Here is a 14,433-nt window from a genome sequence, read left to right as displayed (position 1 = left end):
TGAATGACCAGAGTCATGTGATACTTTTTCGAATAAATAGAGTAATAAAGGACTCTGGTATGGCACATAAGAAGTGATGACTTTGGCATGGCTGTCTTTTGTGCATGTTTCGCATGTTGGCACGTATGCTTACAGTGATATAGTGCGCGCCTTTACGCAGATGGGCTTCGACGCAATCTTCTTGGGCCGCGTGCACGTGGCCGACAAGGAGTACCGCCGCAGGCAACGCTCGCTGGAGTTTGTCTGGAACACCGACAGGAACATCGGTGCGTACCCGTAAGCTTCTCCATCCTGGTCGGCCTCAGTCCACACGTACTTTGCAAAGTTGCGTAGGAAACGAAGCTCGTTATTAATACATCGCGGCTCTGAGCGGCTGTTGTCATCAGGGGTAAAATGGGACATGATTATTACCGGAGATGTATAACTTGGGCAGGGGGATGCAAATCATATAGTTTAAACAGTCTTTCTTGGGGCATTAGAACAATAAAAAGGAAGTCATAGAGTAAGGGCTTGCATGCTCCAGGTTTTATATTCACTCTCAAAGACTGAATGGAGATCTCTAAATAGAGTAAGGTGGACCCATGCTTTGTAACTTGTAGCGCGCATGATTCCCTTAGTTCAGGCCTCCTCAAACTAGGTATTCAAACGGTTCATTACTGTATGCTATTAAGCTGACGGATGCGAACATAAGCCATGCATTATTTCTTTTTAAATTCCAACATAAAAAAAAGAAAAAAAGAAAGGAATCATATAGCGCAATTTAGCCTGTTCTGGTAAATTAACTCAAGATGTAGGCATTACTTGCGCGACAAATCGCGGCGTCCAGTTAGGTATAATTAAAAACATTCACTAAACAATTATCTAAGTCTTCATTTTAGGGCAAATTTTGCAATATCGAAAGTGAAGACAATCGAAGCAGTAGTGAAGTAATGTCTATACCTTAAAAATAACAAGACTTTCTAGATGTGCATCTTTAAAATGTACTGCGAAATGCATTCGCTTTGCAGTTAATATTTTCCGGCCTTCCGTCCTGAACTGCCTTCCTCTAGCAGTTCAGGATGATCTTAACTAGAACGCTAGCGTGAATTTTTGCAGAACTTGCATTCTCTACAGGTTGAACATTGGTTGGGATCAGAAGCGCATAGGTTGTCACGGACAGACGAAGATAGCGTTCATGTATAAGAAGCAAGGATGGCGCGGGGGGAGGAAGAGGGGTATCTCTAGCTGCAGGCTGACCTCCTTGTAAACATAGTGGAAGCAGTAGGGGGAGGAGAACGCACCTTTGGTGTGCCACAGATGCCAGTAGCGCACGTAAAGCTGGGGTCAGTCGATGCGAAATAGAATTATCATGATATTTTTTACGCTGAAACAGCCAGTGACCCTACTCGGCTCAATAACAACGACCAACAGTGCGCGCCTGCTAGAGTACTAGCGAGTCCTTAAGAGTGCAAATTTGGTGGATGGTTGACGCCAACTTTAGCTTGCACCACCACTTAGACCGGGGCTTTTAAAATAAATAAATAAATAAATAAATAAATAAATAAATAAATAAATAAATAAATAAATAAATAAATAAATAAATAAATAAATAAATAAATAAATAAATAAATAAATAAATAAATAAATAAATAAATAAATAAATAAATATGGGGGCTAGTGCATATGTGGTTTCTTGAGAGGCTGTTCAGCCAGTACGATGCACCGATAGGAAGTGCGAGCACTGGCTCGGCCTGGCTTATGACTTAGTGAGCGATGCGACTGCAGCTGCCTAAGTTCATCTGACAATGAAGCTGTAACAGCTAAATAAAGACCAAAACACCCTAGATTAAAGCGATATTAATGGCGTGACGCTGACGGTATTGGCACCGCGGGGTTTGGTAAAGCGCAGAAAGAGAAATTTGATTTTCACTTCCTCTGCTGAAAAGTGATCTTTCTCTCTCTTCTTTTCGCAGAACTAATACAGACAGAACAACGAAAGAGCTGTATCAGACCAACACATTTTGTGTTTCCTTTCGATGTCGCGACTAAATGAAGGCCACTTCACGACGGATAACGTTTAGCGGTATTTTCCCAGAAAGCGCGCGAACTGCTTGCGAACTACTGGCTATATGATCATGCGCTGTCACGCAGGCGCTGTGATTCTTCCTTTATCTTTATAGAAAGCATAAAATGCACTTTACTTACTGCATATCACATACCGTGCAAAATCTGGGAAAGGGGCACGAAAATCAGCGTTTGTGAAGCCGCTGTATACACCGGCTACACTGCAAAGCTATAGCTTTGCAGTGTTGTCAGCGTATAGACAGTTAGCTGGACATGCCCGACGACACGCTTGATTTTCACCCCCACCCATTTTTAGCGGGTTCTGTCGTCATGAACAATTATAACGAGGTGTTGCTACGTTAGTGGTATTCTTGTGTGCTGAACACTGTACGGACTATAGGTGACACATGCAATTAAAACTAAGCGCGCTACGCAGGAAGCAGCGCCGACCTGTTCGCCTCCATCCTACCCAATGTCTACATGCCACCCAGGGGCTTCTGCTTCGACAAGTACAGCTGCAACACCGACCCGGACGTACTGGTAGGTGAAGAACCTAACATCTCGTCTCTCATAATGTCCGTGCCACTCGGTCCACATGCCTAAGTCGCATGCATGCGGGAATAAACGAGCGGGAGACGTGCGAAATTCTAGTTGAAACGAGTTTGTCTTTACGTTATTATTATTATTATTATTATTATTATTATTATTATTATTATTATTATTATTATTATTATTATTATTATTATTATTATTATTATTATTATTATTATTATTATTATTATATTATTATTATTATTGGTTTGTACACATATACACACAAGGGCACGAAGGAAATGGGGAGGGAGCAAGCTGACAACTGCCACCGAGAGGGGCACAACGCCTGCCTACTCTTTCGGGAGGAGGGAATAGAGGGAATGAAAATAGGAGGAAAGAAAAGAGGAAAAAAAGAAATGACGGAGACAGAACAAAACAAAAACACAAATAATGTCTGTAAACGGAAGGCCAAGGCAGTATCCTTCAGAAATGTTAGCAGGGCTCGATGGGCCTGGTCACGTCGAGCAGCGCACCGCCTTGGTAACAAGCAATCGTCAAGGGTCGCAAATTGCAGTCCAATAAGTCTATATTGCTTAATTAGCAATGCGCGCTGCGCATTGCTAACGAGATGTTAGTAATGCATTGCTAACAAGCTGCGCATTGCTAACTCTAAAACGAGATGTTCAAGTGTCTCACAGGAGCCACAAAACGTACACAACGAGCTGTCCACACGTCCTTGTCGGTGTAGGCGTTCGCGCACCAAAACAGATCCAACCCTTAACTTGTATAAGAGTGCTCTAGCACGACGGGGCAAGCCTCGACCACGAACACGGGGAGGGAACGATCCTTCTGCAACACGCCGGTCTGGGTGCTGCTTTAGGAGGTGTCGGCGTACCAGAAGCCGAGCGTTTTCAAACGTACAGGAAATGTCAGGGCAGTCACATTCTTGGTGGGCACAAATTGAAGCGAGGCGATCAGCCTCTTCATTTCCAGCGATGCCCACGTGCGAGGGTATCCACAGTGGGCAATGAGGGACACTTCATGCGAAGTAATTTTGCCAGCAGATTCTTGGATACTGCATAAAATTGGGCTATCGGCATCTTGTCTCAGTCTGCTGAGGGCAGCACAGGAGTCTGCAAGAATGACGACTTCCAATGCGTTTAATTCTTCGTGTACGTACTTCAGAGCAAGATCAATCGCGGCCAGTTCTGCAGTTGTTGATGAGGTTGGATGAAGTATTCTAAACACCCGTCTAATGTGAGTCGAAGGGCAGAACAAAACTGCAGAAGCACCTTGGGCGTCGCTACGTACAGATGCGTCCGTGAATACTTTAATATAATCTCCAAATTTTTCAAATAGGTGGGACTGGGCCAATTGGAATAGTGCCAAAACAGGCTGGCTAGACTTTTTGTGTATTTCGGGAATTGACAGATAAATGGGGAAGGAACATTTATTGTGCTTTTTCGGAGTTGTGAATGAAATCGTGTCTTCTGAACTGCGAGTAATGTTCACAAACAATGCCGTCATTTTCCCCATGCGAGAGAACGGGCGCTTGACCGTCTGATGCTCGGTGCAAACGCTCGATATGGTGTAGCGCTCTCTGGTCTGCTTGCAAGCTCAGGGGCAATTGGTGCGCTTCTGTGAGTAGTGGAACAGATTGCGCCTCACGGAGGTAAGCCAATTAAGACTCGGAGGGCAACACGATGGTCCCGTTCCAATTGAGACATTACATTCGGCGGCACGTTCAAGACTGGCAAAGCATACATCACGCCAGAGAGGACAGATGATTGATATACCTGAAGTGCTGTCCTCTGGTCGCAGCCACCGCCCCTATAGCAGTCAAGGCGGCCACATATACTTGAGCAGCGACCGGGATTTGCACAGCACAGAGGTAATGGCAGGGCGCCAAGAGATGCGATCATCAATAATTACGCCCAGATAGCGGTGGTGTTGCACCCATTGTACTGGTGTCTCTCCGAGGTACAGCCGGCTCATGCTTCGACCAGCGCGTTACCATGAATGATACGCAATTGCGGTCGACTTAGCTGGTGAAATCTGCACACCAACTTCCTCCAAGTACTCTGAAGTCGCATTCAGAGCTCTCTGCAAGATTCCACGAAGACGTGGACCGTGGTGCGAAGGACCGCTGATTCACAGTGCAATGTCATTAGCATAGATTGCTATGCATATTGAAAAGTCACGTTCCTGAAGCAATCGGCTTGGAAGTCCAGCAAGTACGCTGTTGAAGAGAAGCGGCGACAAGACGCTGCCTTGCGGTACAATGCACTTGACAGGGCGAGATTAACTTGTTGCTCCTCCAACACGCACTTTCATGGTGCGCGCAGATAGAAAGTTATGCACGAAATGAAGCAGTCGATCCGAAATTCCCGCATTCATAAGGGCAATAATAATCGCCTTATGGGGAACGGAATCAAAAGCTTGTTGTATGTCCAGGAAAAACATATATGCAGAATGCTTGCTTTCTCAAGCAGACTCTAGAGATGATACGAGGTCTACTATGCTATCGAACCCAGGTGGTCAAACTTAATCCGGAGCCCTCCACTGCGGCGTGCCTCATAATCAGAACTGGGTTTGGCACGTAAAACCCCTGAAAGAAGAAGAAGAAGAAGAAGAAGAAGACATCAGGAAAGAAATTCAGCTCTTGTAGCCTGCCATCTAGACGAAACAGTACCATTCGTTCCATCAGCTTCATAAAATTAGAAGTTAGCGATATTGGCTGGTAAGACTTTAGGTGTTTTGCAGGGCGGCCGGGCTTTAAGACTGGTATCACCACAGATGATTTCCAATCATTGGGGATCAGCGACGTTCGCCACACTTCATTATATGCGTCCAAGACATTGTGATGAAAGGCCTCATCGATGTTTCGTAACGCCTGGTGCATAACACCGTCTTCAACAGGGGCAGTGCGACGTTTAGATAGGCTGAGCGCGTGGCGCAGCTCCTCGAGAGGAAAGTCTGCTTCATCCACCTGGCAGAATGGACCATAGCAGAAAGTTATGGTGTGCTGACGTGTCCGAGGATTAACGTGATTGTTTGCGTTGTCGCTTGACATAAGAGGTACGAAAAGGTCGGCAAATGCTTCCGCAAGAATTTTCGGAGTCCGCCCAGTCGTTATGCACAAAGCAGCAGTTGGATTCTTGCAGATCTCAGGAGTCCGGAGAGCCTTCAGTATGTGCCAAACACTTCCAAAACCATTTGCCGTATGCCGCGAACAACACAGTGCTGCCCAGTTCTTTCGACGAAGTTGTTTTGTGTGCCGCCGTATGACTGCGTCTAGGCGGTTATATACCGTCCAATCGGAGCTTCTTTTAGAGCGCTGCGCTCTCCTGTAAGCGCGGCGTCGACAGGCGCGTAGCCCCAAGGGCTTAAGATCAGGGTTCGGTTTATCTATGCCCACCGTCGTCTTACGGAAGCTTGTTGAAGGCACTCGCTCACCAATTTGAACAACTTGTCATCTGATGGGGCCTCTGAAATCAGCTGACGGAACTTGTTCCAGTTTGTCACTGTGTAGGCGGCAGTCTGGCGGCTAGGGGTATGTTCTGGAATCAACCAAATTGGTAGGTGATCTGAGCCCCGTAGGTCAGATTCACATGACCAGGCTAGTCGCACATCTCTTGTTGATATCGCAAGGTCGATGGTGGATTGTTCCTTCCCTCTGCCGACAAATGTAGATGAGCCGTCATTGAGTGTTTGTAGATCATGTCTAACAATAAGCTCGTTGATCTCCACCCCACGCTGGTCTTGTGGACGAGAACACCAGCGAGGATGGTGAGCATTGAAGCCTCCGCGCAGCACAAGTGATGGGCCACGCCTAGAGACTAAGCACTCCAATAAGGTGGTGTCTGAAGATTGTGCCGGTGAATAATATATGCTAGCCACAGTCGTCGTCGTATCTCCGAGACTCACAGCAACGACTGTACATTCAAAATCGGTATTGAGACCGAGTTAAATACACACACACTTCCTTCGAAGTAGGCTTAGACAATTTGAACTGGTCGGCGGAACCGCTGAAATTATTCAGCAAACGTAAAATAAGTCACAACCGAAATTATAACACTTCCCAAAGGGGTACGCAATTTATGGCGGAATGCAAGTCACAATTTTCGTTCATACGACAATATAGTTTTATTGCGATAGCAATTATATGGACACTCAAAGCGGATTTCTGCCATCGGCGTCGTCGTCGCCGTCGCCGTAAGGTTCCGTAGGAAGTCCAGGGGCGATAAGATCGTCGCCGCGCGCTGTATGCTGCATGCGCGCGTGAAAGCACGCGAGGGACGCGCGCTTTTACGGGGAGCTAACGCACGCGACGGAGAGCAAACGCGACGTCTTACGTTGAGCGAAAGGCCATGGGGGGAATGGAAGGGAGGGAGGGGGGGGGGGGCGACATTGTGCTGCGGCGCCAAATGTGTATCTTGCGAGCGGGCGCAAGGGGAACTGGAATCTCGCAGGCGAAATGAGGAAAGCGGAAAGGCAGCGCGGGAGAGAGGGAGTGCGGCTTTTGCTCTGCGAGCAATTAACTGCGTACTTGTACTTTGAGCAGCGGCAGGCGGTCGCGCGCACCGTACCTTGAAAGCGATCTGCAACACGGCTCCTACCTTTGTATGAGCTGTGATTTCGCCACTCACTCTCTGTTGAAGCGATAGACCGCACGAACCTTCGCTCGCTGCTGCTGGCGCGCTTGCTCACGCGAGCGTTTTGACAGCGGTTGTGTGCGCTCATCGAGTGTGATCTATTCATGCTTGCTTGTGCACGCTGACACCATGCTTGTTAATTCAGTTAGTAAGCGAATGAGTCCAAATTTACACAGCCGTTATAACTACTGACCTTACTCCGTATAACTCTCTACTAATTTGCTATCGCAACTGATGCTTCGCCTTTGAATTGCGAATTTTTTTCTTGTACATTTCAGTTTTGTTACGTGTCGAAATAATTTTATCCGCATAGTATAGTATTTTGTTTACTTCGAACACCTAAAAAATACCACAAAGGTAGCTCGAATCACGACACTATACATTGATATGTGCCTAGGTGGGCTTCATTTACAAGGAAAACCAAATCAATCAATTCAATACTTAAACGAATTACAATAATTACTTCCTAGTTACAAACTTTACAAGACATGTTTATATCGTAATAGTGAAGGAAATTGTCTTAAAAGTGTAGTTTCGTGTTTGAACATGTTAAAACGGCCTTGTTAACCAAAATAATTGCCCTGAAGTTATTAGTTGAATTTACCTGATTACGCACGTAACACTGCGAAGCGCTGCTGAGTTGCGCACAGCGCCAATCGGAATAAGATCCCGGGAATAGTGAAGTGCGACGGCAGCTTCGTTTTACGCCGCCCTGCTACGTCCCATGGAGGGTTGCACCGCAAGCTGCGCTTCGCAGTGCCGCGTGCGTAATTCAACAAATAATTTAAGGCCAATTATCTCGGTTTACATGGACTTTTTCAAATATGTAAGCACGGAACTTAACTTTTATGGCGATTCCCTTCAACTTCGCAATCTAAACATGTGCCTTAAGATTTGTAACTAGGAAGTTAATCAATGTAATTAGTTTAATTCGTGAATGGATTGCTTTTTTAATTTTTCTAGCAAATGATGTCCGCCTGGGCAAATAATTAATGTATAGTGGCAGATTCGAATAACCTTTGTGGACGTCTTTTTTTTTTAATTGTTCGAAGTTAAACATAAACACTATGCTTTGCAATGAGGAGTAGCTGCATGGGCTTGTTGGTATGGCATCTATTCGTCTGACCAACGCCTCCACCACAATTGCACCCATTTAGGGACGAGCGCAGGATATACCCAAAGCTACGCCAAGACATTACAAGGACACATGGCACACTCATCCGACAAGATCAGACGAACACCCTGCTCACTCCAGCCCGGAAGCACCTCCTCTAAGGCACACTTACTGAAGACCTCCTTCATACCTCCCACCTACCCCTTCCTCCGAGTGGCTGACCGCCGCAACCACCCTTCACGACGAACGTTTCTTTGCGGACTTCATCGGCCTAGCGCTGAAGCACTCCGCAAGCGACGCCCTGGACTGAGGGCATCGATGCATTTTTTTATCGCAAAATAAAGTGATTTCTCTCTCTCTCTCTCTCTCTCTCTACGTTGTTGTATAGCACAGGCAGAACGACAGGGACACAGAAACACACAGCTGTTTTTATAATGTGCCTTTCTGTGTCCCTGTCGTTCTGCCCGCGCTATACATCAAAGTAGAAGTGGCGTTGTGTTTTTGTTGATTTTACTATTTTCCTCATTAGTGAAAGGGTGTAGCTGGAAACATACTGGTTATAACTGTTTCATATTGATCCCATTTATAAAGTATGAAGGCCAGCAAGCAGTTAAGATAAAATGTGTCCCACGCGGTAGCTTTTCATCAGACTATATAAAAGCAAATGAAAAATAAAGCAAACACAGGCAAGGATTGTCAAAACTGACTCCGTCTTGAAGCAGGAAAAAATTTGTATGAATAATTAAAATGTCTTTTATTTTAGGTGCTCATGCGGTGAATTTTTGGGCATGCAAGATATGTTGAGAATTCGTAAAAATTGCGATAACACGCCTGTACTTCTTTTTTTTCGGTGACGTCAGAGATGACTGAGGTCTGTCTGTTACGTTTGGCATGAAATAGCCCAAAAGAAGGATTAAATACGCTACCTAACATTTTTTTATTGCAAAATAGGTATCTCTCTGCTTTGAACATAAAGTTTAGGCGTATAGTATCGAGTTATGTTCTCAATGCCAGATAATAACTAGATAAGAGGACGTTAGAAATGAACAGCGGCATGACGAATGCGGGAAGTTAAATAAAATTTCAAAACAATTTGGTTTAAGTGATATGGTGGCAATCGCACTGACATAACAGCGTCAGTGCCCCAAATCTTGTTTTACTTCTATTAACACATTTAAGTGACATATACAGTTCCAATCGAACACTAAAAGGCGTAGTCCACATTCTCCCATACACCGCACGCGGTTGCTCAGTGACGGCGTCCTCATGCGGAGAACAAGGTCGCGGGTTCGATCCCCGACTGCGGCCGCAGGATTCTGATGGGGTTGAGATGCAAAACAATTCGTGTACTTAGATTTATATTACTTTCAGGAAAACCCGCTGGTAAAAATTAATCTGGAGCGCTCCGCTACGGCGTCACTCATAATACCCTGTACAGTTCCAAAACGCTAAAATCAATCAACCAATCAATCAATCAATCAATCAATCATGTAACGAGCCCAGGAATAACACTGAAGTCTGAGTGCTGGTGCACAGAGAGAAAATAATATAATAATAATAAAATCTTACCTGACACCTCTGCGTGACAAAAATGTGGGGGTGCGGGTGTTATTTATAAAATTTTTCAAACGTTGAGGTGATGTTTGCGCCACCTTCTTGGTGCATGCTGCACTCTGAACCACAATACCATGTAACTTCAATTTTATAAAGAGCATTTTCTTTGATTTTTAAAGAATGCATAGTGCAAATATCTGTGATCAGTTTTCTATGCGTTCGCATTAGTGCATGCGGCCTCACCTATATATTGTGGCAGAGTCACCCTCGGTCTTTTTTTGTTTTTCAGGCCTACAACGCAAGGACGCGGGCTCGACAGTTCATGGACGCCGTCAGAGAATACGTGAGTTTTGCAAAAGTGTCCCGCTCAGCTCAAAGCCGTTCCACCCTCTCCTGCCACCTTTTCTCACTAAAGACAAACTGCTTTGAAGCAGTGTTTTGTTGTAGAAAATACTTAGCGCTCCGCTTTAACACAGAAAATCTGGAAATCTCGAAAAACCGAGGGCTCTAAAATATCGTCTGAACGAGGCAGTTTCATTACTTCGAATGAATCAGGAAATGCTTGTGAAAATCTTTTTCCCAAACAACGCAGGCAGCATTGCGCGCGATCTATATGATTTATGCGTGTTCCCGAAGTTATTGTTCTTTGTCTGTATTGTTTTCTTTCTTTCTTTTTTTTTTTTTTTGCAACGCCACACGTACACACAACAAGAAAAAAAAAAAAAAAAAAAACAACTGCCCGTCCTGACTGCTTGTTTATGTTCAGTTGTTCCGCCATCCCTTCTCGTTATGCGCGATGATTAAAAGGGCGGTGTGGTAAGGATCAAGTCCAACTCGTGCCCCCAAAACAAAGCACCATCTCTTTCTCGACTTGCGTAGCTCACGCTTCGGCGCCCGTTTTTGATAACTTCCACGGTATACGCGCAAGTTTCATTTGATAAAAGCGCGAATAACAAAAAAGAAGATGGGTGTTTACAAACGAAGCCACGTACATAAGCAGCTTGCTCCTACAATCACGCACAATAACGGTGCGCCTTCGTTCCACTTCTATGAACACAATATCGATGAGACTTGCGATGAATGTATATCTACATCACGCTTTTATGTCTGCAGGTTACAGAGACGAAAGGGCATGTTATTTTCGCGGAATGATGTCTGCCTCTCAAGAATAACTAGATCAAGGGAGCATACTAGGTTCGACTTTTTTTGTTTTCTATTTGTTTATGCAATGTAAAACCATGTTCTTGTATGCATATTGCCTGTGATCAGTGTCCAAAGTATTTGTTATCTATGAACGATGTTCGTTCTCTGCGACAGCTGTACTGCCATGTAATAGGGAGTCGGGACCTCTGTCAAGTCGCTGCTGCGACTTTTTGTCCCGTCCCCTCCTTCTTGACGAAGGAAAATAAAATGAAATGGAATGTGTATGCCTTCTTATTCAAAGGAACGCCGCCAAGTTTTGAATTATATTTTTTTCAATCTTTCAGGACAGTGGCTTAATTGACAAGTTCTAGCCCATTTACAACAATACTATCACCTTCGTCTGACCTGTACATACCAGGACTAAATATATATTCTTGTCCTTTTTTGTTATTTTTCTTACTTTTGTCGTCCTCTTTACCCTAGGGCCTTCCTGTTCCCGATCCCCTTACCTATGCAGAGTAGCATGTCTGCGCCTACATATACTCCGGCAAAATTCTCTGCATTTCATTAAAGATCTATATATATAATTATATATATATATATATATATATATATATATATATATATCCGAGATCTGCACGCAGCGAAAGGTGGGAAACCCCGCGGAGCCACCCTTTTGTCTGCGCAGGCCAAGTATTACGAGACACGCAACGTGATGGTGACCATGGGAGGTGATCTGGCGTACACTAAAGCGGAGGCCTGGTTCGACAACATCGACCGCCTTATTTCGGCCGTCAACAGAGAGGTGAGCAGACAGTTTATGTGACCGCGCCGGCCTGCTGTTTATCCTCGTTCCTTAGTGTAAACATCGTAAGTGGTGGGAAGAAGAGCTGCGTGAAAAAAAAAAAAAAAAAAGCTTGGTCTTCAATAAACAAACGGTAACAACTTGTCGCGCTTGCGGCTGGCAAACACGGAACTTGTTCCGAATGTTGCAGCCCAAGTGAACAGTACGGTGTCGTCGTAAGAAGCAGGAACATCTTACATTGGTCGCTAAGTGTGTATATATCATATAGATAAAACAGGGCAGATGATTAGCAGAAGGAAGCGACGGTATTCATGAAGGCTGAGGCATGGCTTGGCTGAGGCTGTCCACATGAGGTTCTCGGTCAGTTTGGTTTAGTTTGTTCTTAAATGATATGGTGGCACAATCCACTACCAGGGATTGGCCATGAATCGGGTGGTTGTAGGGGCAAAAAGAAAGAAGAATTTGTGTAAAATTAAAAGGGAGCTATGAAAGAGGTAATAAAAGGACATTAATAAATGAACATAACAAAGAAACGTGACACTTTGAATTATGCTGTTGCAATGTTTAATATTAAAGAAAACATACTAATAATAGTGCTACTGACTGATGAAGATACTATGAGTGTGCGGCTTCACCTCCGTCTGCTTCCGTTGAATAACTCTGGTGGCAGGGGTTTTGTGCATCCTGTTCTATGCCCCGCCTGACCGAGTACTGTGCGTACTTTTCGGTCACTAATAGATGACGACGCACATATAAGCAGACTATTAATGTCACTGCTTCACACTTCGGGCGAAAGTGCGATCCTTTTTTAATACTTTTTTTCGCCGGAGCACATGCAATTAGTGTACATTTAGTGCTACAGGAAACACGCCTGTGGTGATTTTGTAATCAGTGACGCAACCGAAGCTATTCCATCACAACGGAGCGACGATGATTTCTAAGAAATGAGATATGTGGTTGGGCCCGCCAGGAGGATACAAAGCTACTTGAAAGCAGCAGGTACATCTTAAGCAAACGAATAGTATCGTCGCATTCTGGGTTGGAAATGTGCGTGAGTGGGAGACGTCATGAAGCTTTCGTTTTTTTCGTGGCAACTTCCAGTCGTGCAGGGCTCGACAACAGCCCTTGCCTCGTACTACGGGTCCTGTTCGAAACACCAGGATTATTAGGCTTCTAATATTACTCTGAAATCTTTCCCTTTAATGCAAGCAACTGATTTGTCGAGTGCAGGTACTCGCAACGTATTTTTCGGAGCGCAGAAAGACACTCAGTGTTTTGGGATTGCAAAATATTCACTTGGTTGCAATTGGTCGCAATCGAGGATTCCTTCGTTCAGATCGGCTGGCTTGAATCCTGAAGCTTACGTTGCCGTGCTTTCGTAAGATTACGCTAAAGATTGCCTATTGTGGAACGGCGAACGGCTATACCATGGAAAACCCTATAGGAGTTAGACTGCAGTCCCCCGTCAGTTGAAAACGTACTAAACAGGTAAGTGTAAACACCCGATGTAACAAACAAACAAACAAACAAACAAAACAAACAAACAAACAAACAAACAAACAACAAACAAACAAACAAACAAACAAACAAACAAACAAACACAACAAACAAACAAACAAACAAACAAACAACAAACAAACCAAACAAACAAACAAACAAACAAACAAACAAACAAACAAACAAACAAACAAACAAACAAACAAACAAACAAACAAACAAACAACAAACAAACAAACAACAAACAAACAAACAAACAAACAAACAAACAACAAACAAACAAACAAACAAACAAACAAACAACAAACAAACAAACAAACAAACAAACAAACAAACAAACAAACAAACAAACAAACAAACAAACAAACAAACAAACAAACAAACAAACAAACAAACAACAAACAAACAACAAACAACAAAACAAACAAACAAACAAACAAACAAACAAACAAACAAACAAACAAACACAACACACAAACAAACAAACAAACAAACAAACAAACAAACAACAAACAAACAAACAAACAAACAAACAAACAAACAAACAAACAAACAAACAACAACAAACAAACAAACAAACAAACAAACAAACAAACAAACAAACAAACAAACACAAACAAACAAACAAACAACAAACAAACAAACAAACAAACAAACAAACAAACAAACAAACAAACAAACAAACAAATGAATAAATAAATAAATAAATAGATAAATTTGTAAGATGTTTTTCGAAGACTCCTAGGTGAATAAAGTTGTCACAGACAGCTTTATTTGAAGGGAGCAAAAACGCACCAAAATACAAAAGCTGTAAGTGCTCTGGGAGCATATGAAATAACATACACTAGAGAAATTACACAATTACACATAAAGATGCGACGTAACTTTGAACGACTCAGGAATTTCACTAGAAGTTTTTATTCAAAATAAAACATTCAGGAAATTGATGGCGACAAAAATGTTCATCGACGCTTTGCTTCTTAAATTTATTTAAAATAAAATGTATTCGATACGTCATTCACTATAACCTAACCAATGCGTAGACGCAGAATAACCCGAATTCAGCAGAAGTGCGTTTTTTGTTTTAC

The 14,433-nt window shown here is 43.6% G+C and overlaps 2 protein-coding genes across 2 annotated transcripts in view; one reads left to right on the top strand and one right to left on the bottom strand.

The window, feature by feature from the left end:
* The window catches only part of LOC119436345 (lysosomal alpha-mannosidase-like), an 86,266-nt gene that overhangs the window by 14,525 nt on the left and 57,308 nt on the right, over positions 1-14,433 (top strand). Inside the window, exons 4-7 of the mRNA XM_037703164.2 lie at positions 161-266; positions 2,480-2,583; positions 10,190-10,243; positions 11,732-11,848. Of these exons, the coding sequence (XP_037559092.2) occupies positions 161-266; positions 2,480-2,583; positions 10,190-10,243; positions 11,732-11,848 (381 nt within the window). The remainder of the gene's footprint in view (positions 1-160; positions 267-2,479; positions 2,584-10,189; positions 10,244-11,731; positions 11,849-14,433) is intronic.
* Positions 1-14,433, bottom strand: part of LOC119436347 (uncharacterized) — a 60,773-nt gene that overhangs the window by 30,452 nt on the left and 15,888 nt on the right. The gene's annotated exons all lie outside the window — the stretch shown is intronic.

Source organism: Dermacentor silvarum, chromosome 1 (assembly GCF_013339745.2).
Source record: "Dermacentor silvarum isolate Dsil-2018 chromosome 1, BIME_Dsil_1.4, whole genome shotgun sequence".
Classification (NCBI taxonomy): domain Eukaryota; kingdom Metazoa; phylum Arthropoda; class Arachnida; order Ixodida; family Ixodidae; genus Dermacentor; species Dermacentor silvarum.
The sequence above is the reverse complement of the archived record's forward strand: the minus strand, read 5'-3'. Positions and strand labels throughout refer to the sequence as shown.